At 40.9% G+C, this 24162-nt stretch overlaps 1 protein-coding gene across 2 annotated transcripts in view; it reads left to right on the forward strand.

Annotated features, from left to right (window-relative positions):
* The first annotated feature begins 231 nt into the window (after window positions 1–231).
* The window catches only part of SUOX (sulfite oxidase), a 32099-nt gene continuing 8168 nt past the window's right edge, over window positions 232–24162 (forward strand). The window contains exons 1-4 of one of the 2 annotated variants that reach the window (XM_085875984.1): window positions 232–318; window positions 6456–6660; window positions 7736–7828; window positions 14488–15255. In XM_085875984.1, coding sequence (XP_085732110.1) covers window positions 254–318; window positions 6456–6660; window positions 7736–7828; window positions 14488–15255 — 1131 coding nt within the window. In that variant the 5' untranslated portion in view covers window positions 232–253. The remainder of the gene's footprint in view (window positions 319–6455; window positions 6661–7735; window positions 7829–14487; window positions 15256–24162) is intronic. The other variant, XM_085875985.1, reaches the window with a different exon arrangement.

Genomic DNA, 24162 nt, shown 5'->3' on the forward strand with positions numbered 1-24162 from the left:
TTTATTTTAAATATATTTTTTTATCAATCGCTCTCACAATGGGAATCCAACGGGTTCACGGGTCGTCTCATGTATGTGTGTGTATATATATATATATATATATATATATATATATATATATATATATATATATATATATATATATATATATATATATATATATATATATATATATATATATATATTCTGTGATTAGGAGGGTTTTGAAAATGAAGTGCTAATGCTGAATGTTGTTTTATTTTCAGGGCTCATCATGCTTTTACAGAGAGTGCGAGTCCCATGCGTACATGGATGTAAAATGTGGCTCCAAACGTTAAGGTGAGCTTAAGAACAACAGCATTTATTAATTTATGTATTTATTTTAAGTAAAATTCTTCCTAAATGTTTCTTGCAGATCAAATATGCTGGTAGCACCCACCACCATAACACTTATTTTAGTTGTTACTCAAATTACCAAACGCGATTTACACGATGGATCAGTGTGACATCACTGTATAGTTATCTCTTTCTTCGTTTGAAGCATGTGTCTCCAGATTCGCATAATTTCTGGTGAGCACCGTTGTGTTGCTGATGCAGTGCCCCCTGTTTGTAATTACAGCGATTTGTAATTCGATCAACGTGCTAAGGATAACTCCCCTTCTCTTCCTAAAAGATTCTCTGGGATTTTTGACATCCATTAACAACCAGTGGTGGCACAAGTTTAATGTCATTGCAATAGATGGCACACACGTTGATATATTGCCCTACATACAAAACACCATGGTGACAGTTTATAGCTGGATCAGGATTCAAACTCGGGAGAGACAGCTCAAAGGGGAGTGTGTATACCTGTAGTCTCGTTTGCCAGCCTTACCATAGATTTTAAAATGAATTAATTTCCACTCTCACCTTTGCCATCTATACCATTTTCTGGTCTTATTTCAAGTCGATCTAAAATGTCCGCTTGCTTTTTACTCCCATGCTGTACACCTAAATCACAAACCTATGTATGACATCAAACTACAAGTAAGATGGCTCGACCGAGACAAGTCAGTGCAAAAGAGACGACATGAAAATTGACTGCAATCAGGCACTGAGTAGCACCACCACAATAACACTTACTTTGAATGCAATGAGTGACTGCACGAATTTCTCAATAGGCTTTTCATTTACCGTACATGGAGCTGAACGGTTTTCCTTTAAATGTTGCATGTTGCTTTCGGAAGGAATATAATTCATATTTTGAACCTTATTACCCCGTGCACACCAAGTGAAAAGCAGGATTTAGCAATTGGTTCATCTCCGTTCGTCCGTCTGTCTTATCATTGTATGATCGAGGAATAACTTATTTATATTGAATGTTATATTTTGAACATGAAACGGAACATGAATACGAAAACAATTTGCTGTTTTTCCGTACATTGGCAAAGTATTCAACCCAATCACACACACGCAGAGAGGAGTGAGATAATATTTTTACTCGAACTGCCTGCCTGGCTGTCAAAACAAAATTGAGAATCATTCCAAACAGGAAACGTACTGTTTTTAAGGATGTAATAATGGACACATACAACCCCATGTTCTGCATTTCACCCCTGATGCTTTGCGCGCTCGCAACCATTCTGTTTCCCATCACTTGTATCATCCGCATCAACTGTTCGATGCCCGATGGCTCTAGCAGGACCGATCCGCCGCGATCGGTCGCGGTTTCACTGGGGACCGGGGAGGGAATTTGATGGGGGGGGGGTGTCAAACGCCGCCACCCCCGCCGCTGCGCCCATTACGGACTGAGTTCGGTTGTGGGGGATAGTGGGGATAGTCGACCTGCATGATGGTTTCGTCCTGGGCCTCTGATTCTATTAACTTATTCTCTAAACCCACCTACCCCTGCTCACCTTGAGCTGCCATTTTGCGTATCGGGAATAAAAAATTTGCAACGCTCGCAATTTAGTGGAACCGTAGGGTCGCTTCGCACACCCTTGATCCGATTCCGTGAATTTTGTATGGAGGCGGAAAAGTTCTTATCCCGCTCCTGGACACCAGTGTTGCGAATTAGCCGGTTGGGACAGCCACGCACGACCGCTTCAGCCTAAACGCAGTCGCAGGCCCGCCGAAACCCGGAATTCAGTTGTAGCTTCCGGACAACTCCGGAAACCTGCTACAGATGCCTTAACGCACCATAAACTGTCAATATTCTGTCCACGCGGTACAGGGTTAATCGCCGAATCTCGATATACCTAATTATCCATGCAGACAGAAATACCGAGAATTTATACCTCAACAGAACTTGTACGGAAACAAGCCGCTAAGCACGCTTGTTCCGTGTGCAATGACGAGCGGTTTTAATCGCCAACTTCCGTCAGACCAATTACCACTTTAATTTGGCTTTAATAGCCGGCTAATTTCCCGAACGCGCCGTGGAAGTCAATGGGAGGAAATGACGCAACGAGCAGATTGACATTCAAACAATGGGGACATTTATTGATACAGGCATGCAATCAATGGGGGAAGGGGGCAAGATACGAGCAAAGCCTACAGCCGATGTTTATCTATTATGTACAGGCATGCACTTAATTCAGTTCCACTTAACCACACAAGGTTCCACAGAACACTTTCATACAAAACCCCCCTGAAAAGAACAGGGCTCGTGAGTCTTTATTTCCACTTGGAGCCTGGATGACCAGAGGCTCACAAGAGGCCGGGCAGGCTACCTTGCCGCCCCTTGTGACGGCTCGAAGGTCTTCGGGTCAGTGACCCCTGCTGTCCCTGGCTTGGCCCTCGTGTCGCACGCGTCGGTCGCTTGAGCGGTCGGGCGGCTTGATCAGCTTGGCGAGTGGCTTGCCCAGTTCTCCTTGGTCGTCTGGCCTTCACCGCGGCCTGGGCGTTTGGGCCTGCCCGGCGACGCGCTCGGAGGGGTGAACGGGTCCTTGCTCTTTCAGAGTTGATGCTCTTTAGGACCCGTTCACTCCTCAGCGTCGCTCGACCATCTCAGGGCCGTCTGCCTGGACCACGACGCAGCTTGCTTGACTCCGGCTGTTCGACGCGATGACTGCACCTGCCAGACAGCAACGAATATCTCCTCGATCAGCGTCACACACACCTCGCCCGACACTCGACTCTCCAAGCTCCGCCCGTCTCCCGAATTAGCCTCAAACTCATTCGAGCTCCTCCCTTATATTGGCCCGAGGTGAGCCGTTCTTTGATCTCTGAACCTGAGGCCGGGCTCCGCCCACCTTTCACCTCCGACCTCTCACCCCTGGTGACCCTCGCGGGAAACCCCAAGTCTGACGTCACCCGTGTGTTTCGGGGAAGTCGCTCTGTGATCCAGTTATGCAAATTAGGTTCGCGCCGTGGCGCACAATGGCGGCTTGAGCAGTGGTGGCGTTGGGGAGCGTTGCTTGGTGAGGAGTTTTGTAGGATGTGTCGAAATTAAAGACAGAGAAAGAATAACGGCTACCTCAAAGATTCACAGCCCGGCACACGAATGATTCCCTTTACACATTGGTGGGGATTCTAACCTGAAACACTTACTTATCGAAATAACTGATCTTCGTGGAACCTGAATGGTGTTTTGTGAATTTCCAAAACCACAACAATATACATATATGAATATATATTGTTACGATTTGGAAGCCTTGTGCACACAGACATTCAGGTCCCCATAGCTCAGTTATTTTGATAAGTAAATGTGGATAGATAGCTACCTTTCCCTTGTTTAATGGGTAATTAAATGTTCATGCGCTGCAGAGTTATTTGGATAGTCAGGGCTTTCTTTCATTTTTTCCAACCCTTATAACTACAACAACACGCCTTCACCACGCTTGCTCCCACCATCCTCCACCGGCACCATTGAACGCGTGCGTGTCAGCACGTACGTGGGCGGAGCCCACATAGGAACATGTGGCTCTGCTTGTTTGAGGGGTGGTCCTTTGCAAGAAGGCGGGGCCGTAACACGTGGTCCTCCCAAGGAGAGAGGGCCACGCATGAGGGGACCGCGCGGGAGAACGACGAAGGCGAGGAGAGCAAATAATTGCGGCAGATTTGCTCGAGCGCGGGGAGGAAGAATTCGCGCCCCGTCTGCTCGCATCTCGCTGGTGCCTGGTTCCTCTGATCGCGTCTCGCTGGCGCCTGGTTCGTCTGCTCGCATCTCGCTGGCGCCTGGTTCTTCTGATCGCGTCTCGCTGGCGCCTGGTTCTTCTGATCGCGTCTCGCTGGCGCCTGGTTCTTCTGATCGTGTCTCGCTGGCGCCTGGTTCTTCTGATTGCGTCTCGCTGGCACCTGGTTCTTCTGATCGCCTCTCACTGGCGCCTGGTTCTTCTGATTGCGTCTCGCTGGCACCTGGTTCTTCTGATCGCCTCTCGCTGGCGCCTGGTTCTTCTGATTGCGTCTCGCTGGTGCCTGGTTCTTCTGATCGCCTCTCGCTGGCGCCTGGTTCTTCTGATCGCCTCTCGCTGGCGCCTGGTTCTTCTGATCGCGTCTCGCTGGCGCCTGTTTCTTCTGACCGCGTCTCACTGGCGCCTAGTTCTTCTGACCGCGTCTCGACGCTGGCCTGGTTTGCTCGTCTCAGCCAAACTGCACGAGGCGGGAAGGTCCATGTCCTTCTGGGTATCCATGTTTGTGTGTCTGTCTGTGGGCTCGTCTGTAAGTAGAAATCGTTAAGTGCTTGCTGTTTGTACCTTGCATTTCTTTATATTCGGTTTAATTCTGCTCTGTGTTTCCCCTTTCCCTATTTTAAATAAATCCCTTGTTGAATGTTTCAGCTCATCCTCCTCCTTTCCTCCATTGGCTTTGCACGGTGCGTGTTAGGGGATTAAAGAAGGCAGTTGTTGCCGTAGTGGTGGGCATTTGGACCGACGGGACTTTGGTAACCATCCGCTCGGGTGACGCACGGGTCGAGCACGCATATGGCTCGTCCCTTACGAGTGCCGTCGAGGGTGTGAATCCTCGGTAGCTCGCCACGTGGGCCTCTAGGTATTTTGAAGTTTGGCAAATAACCCTGTCCCACGTGGCTGATTTCTTGTTGATTCACGGTCCTGTAAGGGACCCATACCCTCGGACTTTTCCGAAAGGTACGATCTAGATTCCGGGTGTTCGGCAGAGTCGACTCTGCTGCTCCACCTAGCGGTCCTGCTCACAACCGACGTCCGGCTCCACAACAATATATATATATATATATATATATATATATATATATATATATATGTATGTGTATATGTATATGTATATATATATGAATATATAGATATATATATATATATATATATGTATGTGTATATATATATATATATATATATGTATGTGTATATATATATATATATATAAGTATGTGTATATATATATATATATATATATGTATGTTTATATGTATATATATATATATGTATGTGTATATGTGTATATATATATATATATGTATATGTGTATATATATATATATATATATATATATATATATATATATATATATATATATATATATATATATACTAATGGGGTGTGTTTCCCCATTGTCTCGGGTCACTGACCTAAATTTGATTTTTTTCCATTTATTTATTTTTATTAATTTTTTTCATCTTTATATTTTCATATATGAATGTTGTGCGACGATTCTGTGATTTTCCCCAGTGTATCCATTTCGATGTCTATCAGCACACAAAATTAACGTGCTTCCCCATTGTCTCGGGTCGCTCACCTGCATTTATTTTTCATTTTATTTTTTTTATATTTTTTTCCCCCTTTATGTATTTATTTATTTGTTCACGTATGAATGTTGCTTGACTATTCTGTGATTTTTCCCCGGTGTATCAGCTTCAATGTCCATCACCACAGAAAATCACCGTTTGTCTCGGGTTGTCACCTGCATTTGACTTTTTCATTTATTTATTTATTTATTTATTTGATTTATTATGTTTTCATATATGGTTGTTGTATGGCGATTCTGTGATTTTAATTTTTTTCCCTGGTGTACGGGCTTTGATGTCCATTGCCACAAAATATTTCACCTTTCTATGTCACCCGGAAAATCCCCATCTTTCTTATCAGTCAGTCAGTCAGTGGTTTGAAAGAGCTTTATATATTAGATATATACGCACATGTACGTATGATGTCAGAACCCACAAATGTAATCTTTAAAGGGGAAATTATTGACAGGCCAGATATTTATTATGACTATTAAATTGTTAAGCTCCCATTGAAGTGTTAGAATGAACGTTGAAAGTCGCATCACATATATTTTGTGTTGTTGTGTTGTCGAGCCTGCACTGGTGCCATGCGTAGAAACCGAGGCACTTGGCATGATGTCCAATTTTAATTGAAGTTTGTTTTGCAAGTTTGATATTGCAGTTATAAAAACGTAATGCCGATGAGAAAAAAAAAATAAAAACATTGTGAAATGTATTTCAAGTGAATGTTCAAACCGTTGGGGGAAACGGACTGCACCGCACCTAAAGCTCATATTTCCAATTTTCTGGTATGCAGGCTCACAGCAGCTGCCCCTCGGTATTGGTTTCTTCCTGGTGGTTTTGTGGCTGTTCATACCACGAGTTACAGGAATGGGGACCGGTGGAGATGGTCTATCGGCGGGAGACAAAAGTGGTCGATGCTCACCATTGGGGCGGGGTTCAGCACAGCCCTTGGCTTGGGCCTCTACGTATATAAATTGCGACACCCTCCTCCTCAAACGGTTGGAACCACATGACTGTAATTGTAGAATTATTAAGGGTTGAGATTACAGTCCTTCAGGGATGCTTTTGATTGTTTATTTGCTTGGCATTCATTTGTAATCCATTTTATCAGTAAGAGGAAGTAAAAATGTTGGTTGAAATCTCTTTCATTGGTTCCATCGCTAATTAACCCTCCAAAATGACTTTACCACTACCTTTAATTGTATTCCTCATGACACCATAACTATGTGGTAGTTTTATGGTGAACACATGACAACCTAATAGGTTTACCATTCCTATCCTTAACTAACTTCCTCCAGTAGATCCATCACTCTTGGATCAGCCTTCTGATTATTTAGCCTGTAATCTGTATCCATTTGTAGTCACTTTCCCTTCTAATTAGTACTGGCCTGGAAGGCCTGTCCTTCATTGAGGGATTTGAACATCTTTGCATAATTGGGGGAAAAATGGTTGTTGTTGTTTGTGTGCTCCTTCCATGTCCGTCATGCTTTATTCTAAAGAGTTCCTGCTGTCGTAGAATTATAAAAATGGTACCGTTGGAACCACTACATGAAGCTCCAGGTCCTGCTACAGTAAAAGGATTTTTTGTTTGATTAAACGGACATGGCATTTTTCAACTTTGACATTTTTGTTCCGAGTAAATTGATTACTGGCTTCCCAACGGTACCATTTTTATTTTTCTACAACGGCCAGAACTCTTTAGAAATCGGTGTGACACACTGACAGATGCTGCTCCTTTTAATCATGGATAAAACAAGAAGATTTCTCACTTGTTCTTTTGTTTGACTACCTGCTTAAAACAATCTCTACTTCTGACACTCATGATTGGTAGTTTGTAATTCTCTCTTACCAATTGTGCCCTAGAGAGTCTGGCCCTTAAAATGAAAATTCCCCTCAAGTACAGATCTAGCCTGATTGTCATGTGATCACCTTGAGAAGCATGCCACTTTGGGTTTCCAAAGCGAGTTTCGACCAAGAAGAATCATAACAATGCAACGTGGTCGTAATTTATTTTCTTGTTAATGTTGTTTGCATATTTGTCCATCTGTGCACCTCATTCTACCCTGTTGTCAGTTTGTCTTACTGTCCAGCTCAATGAAAGTATGCTCATTGGAAGAGCTGTCCAGCGTTTCCGATGAGCCTTCACCAAGATATAAAAAGTCCACGGTAAATATCGGTATGTGTGTGAAACCACACTCGATGGATAAAATAATCCAACTGACATCAATGAAGTAAACTGACAAGTTGTTACATGCTCTGTCCCCAAGTCGCTCGTTTTATCTCTGCAATTCAAATAATAATGATACATTTAAAAAGTTTGCATTTTAAATAACATAATGGCTTCAATAAAAGGCACTGGTCAGGTAGTTTGAATTTTCGGGCAACCTGTGCTGACTGGAGCCGTCTATTCATTACATATAACAAAAGTACCTGTTCCCAGTGATGGGAAAAGGAAGCAACTTTATTATTATTTTTTTTTAAAATATACTTAATTCAACAAATCATATCAATTCACATGCATACAACGTTTGAAGTTTCTCGTTGTCAGCTTCATGGAGCTATGGTGCTGTCAAACACACATGTACAAACACAAACACACAGGCTATTTTATTAGTACAGATTAACCCAGCCTCACTGATAATGTTAACAGTCTTCACTAACTTTACAACCTTTCTTCCAGTGTTGTGCATTTTCGAATCCCCTATCCTTAACCAGTCCATGTGATCGGACTTATTACCCTCGCCAAAGGAGAGGATATTGCATTTGTGTCTGTCTGTTTGTCCACACAGACGTGAGTATGTGTATTAATTACATTGAACCCTTTAGAACCCCCAAGACCCTGTAAGACCCCTAAAACCCTTCAGACCCTTTCGGACCCTCAAGACCTTAGACCCCTAACACCCCACAGATGCCGTTACACCCTTTGGTACCCTTAGACTTCAAGGACCCTTTAAAGCCTCTTATACCCTTTAGAATTCCGAAGACCTTAAGACTCATTTCTATCCTTTAGACCTTCACACATTTTAATACCCTGTAGACCCCTTTGACTTTTAGACCCTTTTTCGACGTTTTAAGACCCTTTAGACTTCTTTGACTTTTTAAAACCCTTTAGAGATTGTAGACCATTTAAACCTTTTAATACATTTCAACATTATAGACCTTCAGACCATTTGACCTTTGCAACTTTTCAGACCTTTGACCCTCACACATTTACAACTACGTATACCATTTATACCTTTCATATGTCCTTCCATTTATTTCCACACATAACAAGTCCTGGCGAGGGAGGGTCTGCAATTTCTGATTTCTCTTTCTTCTTGTTACTTGTAATGATAAAAACGATAATCACAAATTTTGAGTTTATGTTACATCATTTGATTTACTGAAGAGATTTGTGACAATCTTTTCTTTTGTTTGTGCTTTCTCACTGTAACACCCGAAAGCCCGTACAAATTATATCTTTTTAGTTTGATAACTAAGCTTAGCAGAATTCGATTTTTATTTTTAAGCGGTAAAGCCGCTTCAATATCTGACTATTTCCATCCGTCCGACGTTTCCTTCAAAAATGAAGAAGTAGAACATGTCAAACATACGGTGTTCCCACTATAAATGGATGTGTGTGTGTCATGTTTTTTTGTGGAGTTCCAATTAGAGCCTTCTCATGTGGAATGTGATGCACTCAAATGATCGTCATGATTTCCCGAGTTAATTAAGCGAATTAATTGCAAATAACCCGGAAGAATTCTCATGTTTTAAATGCACGCCATGCGACGGTGTATAGAGCAGCTTAATGTGCCCTTCCACAGCATGGCATTCTACTTACAAAATAAAGATAATGATTACATTGTAACAAACCATATATTAATTAATACTTATAAAATTAACAACAAAAATAATAGTTTCATTTGGCAAGAATAATAACGAACGTATAATCCCCGCCCTGGCCCAAGCACATCTGCGTTTGGTGAAAGGCAAACTAATGCTCAAGCAGCACAGCAGGCAGGTATGCAACAAGGCCTTGATTGAAGACCAATAAGAATTTGATCCAATAAACCAGTGGTCAGCAACCCAAATAACAAGAAGAGCCATTTTTTCAAATTTGATCATCAACGCGATATCTAAAGAGTCGCAATGCACATAAACCCTATTTCAATAATTGAATAACAGGACAGACACACACATTTATTTTTATGCCTCTGCATCAAGGGTGCTGGAGGCATTATGTTTCCTGGTTGTCCGTCCGTCCGTCCGTATTTTCGTTTTCACGATAACTCAAGAAGAAAATTGTAGAATTTCATCAAACTTGGTCAAAAGGTAAAGTAAGACAGGGTAATTAACTGATTAGATTTTAGGCCAGATATGATAAAGGTCAAGGGTCAAATATGTCAATACTCAAGTGTTTGTGCGGGAGAGCGGAGGCATACCCGTCGACTGTGCGCAGTCGAATTACTCTAGTTTTTTAAATGCAATACATGTTTATTGAGTTGGTATCAATGAAAGGGGCCATTAAATTTTCTTCAGTACATCGAGTCAGCTTACCAATATTTACCTCCGCCACCGAAGGTGGAAGGCGGATCATGTTTTCACCCCTGTGTATCTGTTTGTTTTTTCTGTCTGTCTGTGTGCAGCGTATCTCAAAAGGTTGTGTTAGGATCCGGATGAAATTTTGTAGACATGTTCGGTGTGCGACAAGGACGAACTGATTAGATTTTGGTGAAGATCCGGATCCAGATCCAGCTACTGGAATTTTAGAGTGATTCTTCATCGTTGAGAGATAGGGCTACAACGATATATAGCACAATATCTCAAAAAGTTGTGGACGAATTCTGCAGAAATTTGGTGGACAGGTTGGGTGTGTGACAAGGTCGAATTGATTCCGTTTTAGTGAAGATCCAAATCCACATTCAGATAGCAGATTTTTAAATTAATTAAGTGATTCTTCACCATTGAGAGATGGAGCCAAAAACGATATGTATATGTATACATATATATATATACACATACACATACACATACACATACACATACACATACACAATACACATACAGTATATACATGTACAGGATAATTCGAAAATTTATTGGGCCCGATATGTTCTACTCATCTAATGGATCAGGCATTGCATGGCGGGTGTATGCGCTCTACCAAGTGCCCTTCTAGTTTCGTGTGATTTCTCCTGTAGAGTTTCTTTGAAGAGTCTTCAATGTTTGGACAGTGTGCTGTTGTTTTCATTTTCAAGCAGGACTTTAAACTCACCTCATTCAATCGGTTTCTCGGTGTGCTTTTCATGAAATTAATACTTGAAAATGCTTGCTCACACAGGTAAGTCAATCCGAAGATGGACAGAATGCCAAATTCACATCTCTTCATGTTAGACCAGGGTAGATCTGTGCCTTTCTAGATTTTCGAGTTTGATCACTAAGCCTCTGAATGTAGAACTCCACATGTCGTTGTCCTGCAAATTGGCCAGTTCAAGTTCTAGTTCTGCTTGGTCTACTCCTGTAAATGCTGAAAAGTTGACTTCAGAAGTGTCTGCTTCAAGGGGTTTCAACACAAATAATATAGTTGCATTTTCCTTTCTGAATTCTTGAAATCGCCCTGTGAAGGCTTGCATTTCCAGTATCACATTTTTTAGGTTCTCTGTGTCAAGTTCACAGTATGTCTCTCGCAAACAATGCTCGTTTTCACTCAAATGATAGCACCTCTTCTAAAAGCTAGTGAGCTGTGTTTCCCTTTCTTTGCAGCTTTCTGTTAAGGCAATTTAAAAGTGAGGTGATGTCCACCATGAAGTGAAATCTCTGTGTACACACACACACACACACACACACACACACACACACACACACACACACACACACACACACACGTTTGTTGGTCGTGACAATCTCATTCCGAATCCCTCTTGAACATCCCTCATAACTTGCAAGTCAAGCCTCCAAGTTTGGCAAAAGCAATTGCCAAAATAAAATAATGAGCAAAAATTCACCATTTTAACTCCTATTTTAACAAATGTAAATACAATAATGCGGTGCACGTTCAGTTTGTTTTCTTTGTTGGTACTCCAAGATGGTGGACAGCAAACGTGGTGACGTCACACGCAAGTGCACCCTCTATCGAAGGGGAGTTATCGAAACATCACCTCGTTTGTTATTTACATACAAGTCATTGATGACGGGATTTTTGCATACCTGCCCAGTGTGGATCAGGGTGTCGCTAACTTTTTAGAAGGGGGGGGGGGGGTTCGAATGGTAAACTGAGGCTGCAAAATGGGTTGAAGCAATAATATTGTCGACAAGATGTCGAAAATAACCGCGTAATGGAGAGCAGGCTGTGCGCGGAGCACAATGTGTAAGTCTTGCTCACAGAATTTGTCGGTAATCGGATATATTTTCCTGTTTATTACTGCCAACGTTCTCAAGTATTATTTTGTCCTTTCACGATACTCACAAATATTTTTCTGAAAATTAATTTATAATGGTAAATAGGGGGATTTTATTGATCAGGCTTGGGAGCCCCACTTAGGTCCGTAAAGTGCCGCAGGTTGCCGACCCCTGCAATAGACCAATGGGCCCACTAGTATTTCTAAAGAGTAATTCTATCATCATAATCATCATCATTTTGGTTTTTTTAAGAACTTCAAACACTCAACAAGGCATTCCAAAGACTGATATTTGTCAAATTTACAATAATAGACCAAACTCACAAATATATCCATATCCAGAAATAATAATCATCATATAAAATTACATGAATATGTATATTATGCATTGAAATAAATGTATGGAATAAAAATGCAAATTAATCAGAAAGCAGAAATATAGAGAAATTTTACATGACAACAAAAGGTGTCCCAGCTCGGAGTCCCTATGGCTCAAAGCTCACTCAGCCAATTCGAAAGGGTAATTATAATGGGTTCTCAATGGTAATTATAATGGGTTCTCAATGGTAATTATAATGGGTTCTAAAGGGTAATTATAATGGGTTCTAAATGGTAATTATAAATGGTAATTTTAAAGGGTTCTAAAGGGTTCCAAAGGGTAATTTTAAACGGTAATTCTAAGGGGATCTAAAGGGTAATTATAAAGGGTTCTAAAGGGTAATTCTAAATGGTAATTATAAAGGGTTCCAAACGGTAATTTTAAATGGTAATTCTAAGGGGATCTAAAGGGTAATTTTTTAGCATTCTAAAGGGTAATTGTAATGAATTATAAAGGGTTCTAAAGGGTAATTATAAATGATTCTAAAGGGTAATTGTAATGAATTAAAAGGGTTCTATAGGGTAATTATAAATGGTTCAAAAGGGTAATTTTACAGGGTTATAAATGGTAATTTTAAAGGGTTCTAAAGGGTAATTCTATTGGGTTCGAAAGGGTAATTGTAATGAGTTCCAAGGGGTCATTGTAAACGGTTTCATTATTTCTCGGCTTTGCATATTTCATATTAAAACGCCAAACTGAACTGCTTCCTTCATGACGAGAGTACGATTTAAAAAAATTATCTCGATGTTTAAAACCGATGTTTATTTCTGATTATTTATTTAGATTTTTATATATCTATAATTCCAGCAGTGTGTGTGTGTGTGTGTGTGTGTGTGTGTGTGTGTGTGTGTGTGTGTGTGTGTGTGTGTGTGTGTGTGTGTGTGTGTGTGTGTGTGTGTGTGTGTGTGTGTGTGTGAGAGACCGCTGTTTCTTGACAACCACTGGTCCGATCTAATTGAAACTTGCCAGCTATATTGCTGGGGACCTGAGTATGTGCGTTTTCAAGGTTTGATATTAATCGGACAAGTGCTTCCCAAGTTATGGCCATTTATTTACCAACCAATGACAGGACACTTTACTGCGTAGGTGTGGCTGATGCGCCATTTAGTAACCAATCACAGGACACGTTGCTGCGTAGGTGTAGCCGTTGGGGAAGAGATCCTCATACAGCCGCATTCCCCATTACGGGTTACAACGTATGGACTTCCGGATAGTGATGACACTGTATTGTAATAATTTCTCGATTTCTTATGCGCATTTATAGATAAACACAATGCCCCAATCCAGTCATCATTTACGAGAGCGAAGGAACGGCCTGTGTGTTTGTTTGAAAGGTTTTTTTTTTTTTGGTTTGCACGTACGGCCACGCACGTACGGCCACACACGTACGGCCACGTACTAGTATATTAAAATGTGGGGGCTGTCTGGATGTCCTCGAGTTAAGCACACTCACCTCTAAGCTGTCTAGACTGGGTTTGAACCCCCACCCATCTCTAAACTGTCATCCCAATGGATTCACAGGTGGGCGATTCATTAATGTGTGTGCTTTCCCTCGGATAGACGTGAAACTGGGAATCCCATCAGCCGACATTAGATGATGGATGTTAAAGATCCCACAGTGTCCTTCACAAAGAGGAGGCGAGCTATCACCGACACCGTGAATAAACATTCTGCTCCACCCCAGAACCGGATCTTTACACATGCACTGAATACTCCGCCATGGAACTGGTTGTTTACGCATGTACTGTACACCGAATGCTCTGCCCCAGAACTGGCTGTTTACGCATGCATTGTACACTGAATACTCTGGCCCAGAACCGGCTGAAGCAGGAATTTGCAGCTCTGCATAAACGATCAATGCATTTTTAACACATTATTGGAATTCTATTAATGGAACTCTCACATCTACCGGTAAAAATTGAATCCTACCAAGCCTATATATAAGCATATCTGTACAATATAGGACTTTAGTGTCTGCATTAGCAGACTATGCTTGATGGCATTTGTAGCTCTCTGTGCGAGTCAAAACGTCAATTTTGATTTGTTTTCCATTTTATTGCCTTTAGGCCTCCACAGGTGCTGATAAGGCAGAGGCAAAGGATGGTGGTGCTGTCAAAGGAAACTCCCATTGCAAAGACCTACCATCGTTTACGTGCAAAGAGATCGCTCAGCATTGCACGTTTGAACAGAGAATCTGGGTCACTTACAAAGGTTGTGTTTATGACATCACAGATTTTGTGGATTTGCATCCAGGTGGAGACAAGATTTTGATGGCTGCCGGAGGACCCCTGGAACCTTTTTGGGAGATGTATGCCGTGCATTCAAATCCAGAAGTGTTGTGCATCTTAAAAAAGTACCATATCGGGTACCTTGATGTGGACGAGGCTGCAATGTCGAGCGGCGTTTCATCCGATCCATATGCATGCGATCCACCGAGGCACCCTGTGCTGATCGTTAACAGCAGCAAACCCTTTAATGCCGAAACTCCGGCGGAGATCCTTACTGCCTCGTACTTTACGCCAAATGCTTTCTTTTACAAACGCAACCATCTTCCTGTGCCAGACATAGACCCGGAGGCATATCGATTGGAAGTGAGGGGAGAAGGTATACCAACACCTGTATTCCTTTCTTTAGAAGAACTCAAAAAAAAGTTCCCCAAGCAGGAAGTGGTGGCTACACTGCAGTGTGCTGGAAACCGCCGTAAGGAGATGACTCACGTGCGGCCTGTTAAGGGTCTGAACTGGAACATCGGTGCTTTGGGTAACGCTCGGTGGGGCGGCGTGTGGCTGCGTGATGTACTTCTCTATGCAGGATTCCAGGAAGATGACACGCAGGTTCGGTTTGATTTCATTGTTTGCTTTAAATGAGAATCGTCAACAAGCGGTAGACGAAACCTTGTATTTTGCCGTTTTGCTGAGTTAAAGTAATCTGAACGTACAGAAAGTTATAGTTTGTATTTAATATGATACCTCTGCCACCAAAGGTGGATGTGGGTTATGTTTGTTTGTCTCTCTGTCTCTGAGCAGGATATCTTAAAAAGTTATGGATGGATTTGGATGAAAGTTGGTGGATAGGTTGGGTGTGTGACAAGGACAAATTGATTAAATTTTGGTGAAGATACGAATACGATAATTTTTTATTAGCCCACACTCGCGAAGCGAAAAGTGGGGTTAAGCGATTGGTCCCGTACGTGTGTACGTAAGTGCATGTCTGCATTTTGTTATTCCATTTTCTCTCGAATCGTTTGTCGGATTGACACAAAACTTTCACCATCGATGCCTGGTGTTGGTTTAACGGTGAGGGTGGCGGGCTTTCAATCCTAGGGTCCTGAGTTCAATACCATTAATATTATTAAATTAATACCAGGTGGGGTTAACTCGGCCTGTCATCCTTCCGAGGTCGGCAAAATGAGTGCCAGCATGCTGGTATACTGTGTCGGAGTGGCGACTCGTCCAGGATTGTGCCCAATAGCCAAGGAGACTGCTTCAGCAGCACCAACGCTCTGCACAGAGTATAGTCCCAACCTCCTACTCTTTCACCAAAGGTGTGACTACTCATGAATAATTTTTTAATGATGATTATCGTCATAGGTCATGTGGTGTGGCAGCCATGTTGGAAAAAAGGAGAAACGTTGGACCTCTGCATCTTAAAAACTGCTCCATGGAAAAAATTGAAACTTGGCACCTGTCAAGTACTCCCCATAGGGAATAAGTGCGATTATTATTATTATTATTATTTTTTATGAGGTCATATATAGGTGTCTTTGTTGTGATGTCTTAATTGCATATGTGGAACGCTACATCTGATCAATGTGAAAATTGTTGAGGATGATCTTGGGATAAATTGGTCAACAGGAAAAAAATTATGATATCATCGGTCATGTGGTTCAGCAGCCATTGTTTTTGTTTTTTTCCAAAAATCTTCTCAGAAATGGCTGAACAGATCGAGAATAAACTTCACACACGTTCTCCAAGCCTTGGGGATACTAGGGTGTTTATGAATAATTGATAGGTCACATGGTTTGGCAGCTATATTGGATTGAAGGAAAATATTTTTAAAATTCTCTCCCTTGAACTGCTGCATCAATTGACGTGAGACTTCAAAATTATGATCTAGTAGTCATGGGGAATATATGTTTTGAATTTCAACCTGATTGGACGCATGGTCTGGCAGCCAGAATTATTAAATTTTTTGACTGCATTTTTTTTTTTTTGAAATAAGGCTCACTTGGCTGTGCCTGAATGAATGTAGCAGTTGAAACCCGAGTCCTATCCTGGTTCCTCCTCATGACTTCATCTTTGCTTTTTTTCTTGTTCGGGTTCCTTTTGATGACTCCAATGCAGTACCTATTTTATGTGGTCTTCCATTTGATTTTTTGATTTTTTTGTAAATTCAAAATTTGCATCCAGAAGAGTTGGCTTGCACCATGTCCTTCTCAAGACTGCATGTGGTATATATTCTATGAATACCATTGAGAGATGGGGCCAAAAATGATAAACACCATGATATTTCAAAATGCTGTGGATGGATTTGGACAAAACAAGGTGGATGAGTTGGTTAGGTGACAACAACAAGCTGATTAGATTTTTGTTAAGGTCCCGATCTAGATGCGGACATCAGTGGGATAGAATACTTAAACTGTTCAGCCTTGGTGGAGGTATGCGCTCTAGTGAGCGAAGTTCCATAGGATTTCATGAGAAACTAGAACTTTGGTGAGAATCTCATCAGAGCTCGTGTTTGCTTTTTGCTTGTTTGGGTTCTTTCTGATTACTCCACTACAGGACTGTACCCATTTGGTCTTCCATTTGATTTGAATTTAATTTATGTTAATCCCATTCTGAATTCAATTGAATAATAATAATAAATGTCAAGGGTCAGGGTCAGGTATCCAATTAAAGCGGTATTGCATCAAAGCGGGATGTCTTGGTACCCAGTCATCACTGTCAGAGATTATAAAGTAGCAGTTCAAATTATGTCTCTTATTAATTACGTAACATACCAGTACACAAACACCACACTAAACAAGTTCTTGTGAGCGTCTGCAATCTCTGATTGCTCTTTTTCTTGTTATTTGTGCATTGGTTTGTCCGTGGTTGGAAAAGGCAGTGGCCATCACATTTCGTTGTCAGATGTCCGGTACGTCAAGAGGTCAGGGCACCTGGCTTCACGCCCACGTGGGTTCAAAATGCTTGGAGACTTTATACCACTGACCTAGACAAAGCTGTTCAAGTGAAGGAGCAGCAATGTGAGAGGAGTGATTTGCAAAATTGCAGAGGATGGATCATTTAATATTTTTTTAGATGATCAATGTAATCATTACTTCTTATGCAAATATCTGGCTGATAGGATCGTAGAGAGGTCAGCACACTCCTCTCTGAGCCATCTGTTTTCAGTTTGAATCCCAACTCCACCTGTAAACTGCCATCCTGATGCTTCACAGACAGATTGATTCATCAATGTGTGTGCTGTTCCTCAGTTGGATGTGAAGCCAGGTGTCCTGATATGGACCTTTTTGAGGCCGGTCACATTTCATCGTAATTGTTTTGATAAACTTGATGCGTCTTATTTCTCGTTGTTGGGATATATTAACTGAGGCTTTGATGAAGTATTCCATGCCAGATGGTTGTGCCAAGCTCTCAGAGTTGTCCAGACCAGATGGTTTGATGCCATCCATACCAAGCTCCCACTGGAACATTCTACACCTTCTGTTCAGATGCAGCAGATGCTTTGGAATTAGTAATAGAATAATTTGGTTTGCTCCACAATTAAGAGATCAAAATTCTCTCCTGACTGTCGAAGAACAAGCTGAAGTTGGTATCACTCGAACAGTGTTCCATTTTCTGTTCGAAGGTTTGTGTCAACAAAGTTTGCTCTGCTACACACAGCTCCCTCCCTCCCCTGACTTATTTATCTCGAGTAAAGGATAAAGTTCAATAATCTCTATCTTTATGCGGTCCAAGCCTCGGTTAATTTTTCCCAAGATCTCAATGTGATTGAGGGGAATGGTTGAAAATGGAGTGTAGAGGGGAAAAGCTAAGCAGGGTATGGGGGTGGTTGCAGTAAATGTTTTCTCATCTTAAGAAATATGTTTATAACCCCTAACAGTGATTGTTGGGTATGAGAGAGAGAGAGAGAGAGATAGAGATAGAGATAGAGATAGAGATATATATTATACATGTCTGATCTTCTTTAATTAGCTACTGCACCTGCATGGGCCAAATGTTTCAGAGCGTAGCATTTGGGTACAAACGTAGCACGAGATGGCCGGGGTCAATGCGAGGTGGCCACGGTCACCACGATGTGTTCAGCCACAACGTGCGGAACCAGGTGCGATGTGTGCATTTAACATGCTTCAAATCACATCAATTGCATTCCATTTCCCAGAAGGAAAACCCAAAACGAGAGAACGAACAGTATACCCTTTTCCAACATGGGGGTTAGGTTCCTGGAATGCAGCCCCGTTCAGCCAAACCATGTTTTGCAAGCTTAAGACCTGATGGGCTAAACTGGGAATAAAGGAACACGGCCGCAGAACGTAACATACGGACAAATATTTTAAACTTTTTTTTTTGTTAACATACCTAAACATATGCCTGGTGTTGGCTTAATGTTTCGGGTGGTGGGCTTGGGATCCTATGATCCTCAGTTGGAATTCCATTCAGCTGTTGAATTAATACCAGGTGGGGATGACTGCCTATCATCCTTCTGAGGTCGCTGGTATACTGTTTCGGAGTGGTAACCTGTCCAGGATTGTGTCCAATAGCCAAGGAGACTGCTTAGGTAGCACCAATGCTCTGCACAGAGTATGATCCCAATGGATGGATGGATACCTGAACATGTATGTATGTATTTGTGTATATATATATATATATATATATATATATATATATATATATATATATATATATATATATATATATATATATATATTTTTATATATATATATATATATATATATATATATATATATATATATATATATATATATATTTATATTTGTATAATGTGAGGTTAATTGTCACATCATCAACCTCAGCGTCCTCTTCCTGAACTGTCACTGGCAATCACGTTCATAGAGGTTATGTGTTGTCAATCACTGAGCGCTTGTTGTCCACTTGATTGTTGGTCCACGTACTCAATAACCTCCATTTTTTTCAATGAGAGTATTTATCCCAGGAACTTAAGATAGGTTCTGCACCAGCAAGTGAAAAGCTTTCACACTAGCTCGGATCTTATAATCATTTTTACGAATGCATTAAAATAAAGACCAATTACTACACCCGAATCCCAAGAAGGAAGCCAGATATAACAACACGCACGCACGCACGCACGCACGCACACACACACACACACACACACACACACACACACACACACACACACACACACTGGTAAGTACTTCAAATGCTATTTTATTTGAAGTTATAACCTTAACTTATGAATAATTGACTGATTCCCAACTGCCCGGATCATTAGCTGGGCACCGTTTATCATCGAGGTTTCGATCCTTTCAACCCAGAACCTCTCCAAACAGCGGGTCCACAACCCCGGTCGCAGGTCCACATCAGTAGATTACTCAACATCAATGGACCCCACAACCTCAAAGTTGTGTCCAGATAGTCAGTCAACACAACAATACAATATCCTAATACAAACTTATTTAATTACTAGTTTTATTTAAAGAATTACTACATATGAATAACTTTAATGATGCATCACTTTATATAATAATATATTAAGCGATAAACACTTTACCTTGCAGACATGTCCATTACATCACACCTCCATCGAACCATAGACCCAAAACTATCATTCCAATATTCAAATTGTCATCAACAACCGATTTTAACTTGCCGCACTGTGTAACCTAGTAACCACCAATAATTTTTTTTTTAATGCTGAACAAATTTTTTTTTTAAATTAATTGAACCACCAACAAATTAAATAGTGGACTCGTTCATATGATACTCATCGCTGACTGACGCTACACCAATCCCACCATGCAACTTGTCAAAAATATCGATTTTCTCTGCTGGTGTCATAACCTTATGGGATTTCTTCACTGCACTACCACTTGGAGAGGCTTCACGTTTCGGTGCCAAACTGTATTTAAGGGACCTGATATATTACTACATATGAATAACTATGTTCTGTTAAGTATGCGGCTAAATAACGTTGAGTTAAACAAATCTCCAGGTGACAAACTTACTCGACCACGGTGTTTTACAGACTGAAAACAGTGTGGGTGCAAGAAGATGGCAGGAGATGTCACCTTTGCGCATGACTTGGTCACAGCGTCACATTTAAATCTGCGCATGATCAGGTTTTGTGTGTGTTCAGGAAATAAGCATCGCGTTTATTCCCACATGTATAAACGAATCCGCGTTGCCAAAACCCGTGTTGGATGAGGGCTTACTTCATTCAAACTTTCCTTTCATGGTGCAACTATAACGGCACTCCGTAGACAACATACCTCCGCCAGGCTGAACAGTTTCATTTTGTATCCCACTGATAGGGTGGATCTGAATCCGGATCTTAACGAAAATTGAATCGGCTTATTCTTGTCACCTAACCAACTCTTCCACCTTGTTTTGTTACAACTCGTCCACAACTTCTTGAGATATCGTGCTACACATAGTTTTTGGCCCCATATCTCAATGGTGAGGAATCACTTAAATAATTAAATAATTATCGTATCCATATCTGGATCCGGATCTTCACCAAAATATAAGACATCATCCACTGGTGGAAACCACCACTGTCCACCTTCGCTGGTGGAGGTAATGACATTTATTTTGAAGCAAATGCTGGTAACAACAAGGAGTTTATGATTATTTTCGAACTATGAAAACACGACAACCGGTTATTCTGGTTACCATTGCTAATTGTGACATTGACATTGTGCGATGATAAAATTGTCTTGGTACTGCCATCGATAACAAACTCCCATCATGGGTAGATCATTGTCGGGCATTTGTGTCACGGAATGTACCGCACTTCTGGAAGTTTAGTTAATTTGTTGATTGTACCTTCATGATGCTATTTTATACCTCTGTTATTGAAAGTGTCATCTTTTCTGGATGTGTTGTGTGGTTTAAACGTCTCAGGAGCGAAGGCATGTATCAACTGAAAAGGGGAGTTAAACAAACAGGTGACATTTAACGGATAAATATCTCAAAGTAAGATTAATGGTTAATCTTTACACAGGACAACAACCATCCACTGAGCAATCAGGATCAATGAGAGGTCAGAGGTCAGGGAAACACGATTTGTTAGGGTTTTAGGGTGTTAGGTTAATTAGGTTAGGGTAACAAAACCCTAACAAACCTGAACCCTAACTAACAAAAAAAAAAAACGAACAGCCTTCGATGGAGAACAATTTATTATTTATTTATTTATTTATTGTTCCACGTTCCTCTCTGTTTTTAATGAATCGTCATAATCAAGGGTTTTTCATGGCTTGGTGGGGAGTGGGTTTAGGGGGTGCCTGGCTGGTATTGCATGGTCGAGGTTTTGTGTTTCCATGTTTGTTTTTATGAAATTCCTTTTTCATGTTTAATGTTCGTGTGTCATGTACAACCTTTTTATTGCAGAGTTTTCATGTATTGTGTGTTTGTAAACTTATTTTCCATGTCCTCATTTATGTTTGATGTTTTTTTTTTGTGGTATTGTTTGACGTGGTTTGTTCTGAAGGTTTTATTTATTTATTTTTTATGCTTATTTTTTTGATTCATTTTGAAAGTATTTTAAGTGCAGTGTTGCACACCACTCCTTCCCGATTACATATCCAGGCGATGAATGACGTCATCGCTGGGCGCAGACGAAGGGAGTACTCAGTTTTTACTCCTTTGTTTGTTTGTTTGTTTGTCTGTTTGTCCGGACGATATCTCAGCCATCCTTTGAGCAAGGAAGCTGAAATTTGGGGACAAAAAGTGAATATGTGCTTTGGCAAAAACGGATTTTATTTTTATTTTTTGATGAATCAATTAATTGATTAATTGCTTGATTATTATTGATTAATTAATTACTTATTTATTTTATTTCTCATCCTGCCAATATCTCAGGCACACTTTGAGCTCGGAAGCTCATATTTGGACATGGCAGTGAACAAGTGATTTGGCTATAAAGAGTGTTTTTGATTTTCTTGATAATCAATAAATCGATTAATTATTAATTTTTTGATGAATTACTTAATTTTCAAAAAGTTACTGATTCAGGTGAAAGTGTGGTGGTTTTAACGTGCCATTAGCCAATTGATAAAGAAATTAATTATTTTACGATTGCTATTTTTTTTTTTTAATTATGCAATAAATCAATTTATTCTTCATCGCTCCCTCCCATTTCTGACTCCACGTGCTGCACAACGGCATCAGCCCCAGAATTGCCGGGGCTCCGAAGGCACCCCGTCAATGTCACACGCTGGAGGATTTATTTATTTATTTATTTGGCATAGGGGTGGTGAACTTTGAATGTACCTGTACTTGTAATTTTATTTGGTTGAAGTTACTAATTCTGTGGAGCTTTTAATCTTTTTATCTTGCCAAAACGAAGTTTTTGCAAGATATGTTAGTCAGCTTGCATGTTTTTTTTTTGTTTGTCTGTAATCACGTATAAAAAATTCTGCAGAGCACAGTTATCATTGGAAATTTTTGTAACTTCGCATATCAGAGGCCTATAGAGGTCCCTTTCAGTGCACAAATTTTGAAGGTCAAGGTCAAAGGTCAAGGTCACTTTGTCGCAAATCAGGGGAGTCGACGAAACCCTTATTTTTTGAGTAATTTTGATCGGATCATCTTCAAACTTCATGGAAATACAGTTCATGGTCTGGCGCTCAGCTGATTAATTTTTGGTGGCGATTGGCCTTGAACTTCATGTTGTTTTTTTTTGTTTTTTTTTGGTCTGTAATCACATATAAATCACTCTGCAGAGCACAGTTATTGGAAATTTTTGTAACTTCGCATATCAGAGGCCTATAGAGGTGCCTTTCAGCGCATAAACTTTTGAAGGTCAAGGTCACTTTGTCGCAAATCAGGGGAGTCGACGAAACCCTTATTTTTTGAGTAATTTTATTCGGATCGTCTTCAAACTTCATGGGAATACAGTTCATGGTCTGGCGCTCAGCTGATTAATTTTTGGTGGCGATTGGCCTTGACCTTCATAGTTAGCGCCAAAGGTCAAACATATTTGACCCCAAGGTCAAATTTTCAAGTTTTAGGAACCATATCGTGTAGTACCTCAAATTGAACACCTCGATGAGTGCTTTCTAGATATGTCAAGCTTGAGACATTATGACGTCATTTGGTGACGTTATAAGGCAAAAGCATATTTTTCATGGTTACTCTGCAGAACGATTCTCATCGGAATCTCTCGTAGGCAGATATTCCTCAAGGAGTCACTCCTGGTGGATAGCAGCTCTGTTCACCTCATTGTGACCTTAAAGAAGTCACACGTGGTCACCTTTTGGCAAGATACGGGTCACCCTGCGGGTGACATTGGTTTTTATTTTATTTTTAATGTAAATTTTCTGGGTTTTTATTATCCCCCGCCGTGTGGCGGAAGGGGGATATTGTTATCACCCGGGTCGTCCGTCCGTCCGTCCAGTTGGCTGGGCGTCAACATTTATAGCTGTGAGTGCGATAAATCATAAACTCTTCGCCATATCGATTTGAAATTTGGGTCACACATGTACCACCTGAAAAGGAAGAACCCAATTGATTTTGGGCGTGGCCGGCTCCAAGATG

This window comes from Eptatretus burgeri, chromosome 3, assembly GCF_056783735.1.
Source record: "Eptatretus burgeri isolate ZD-2024b chromosome 3, Ebu_testis_v1, whole genome shotgun sequence".
NCBI classification, from domain to species: Eukaryota; Metazoa; Chordata; class Myxini; order Myxiniformes; family Myxinidae; genus Eptatretus; species Eptatretus burgeri.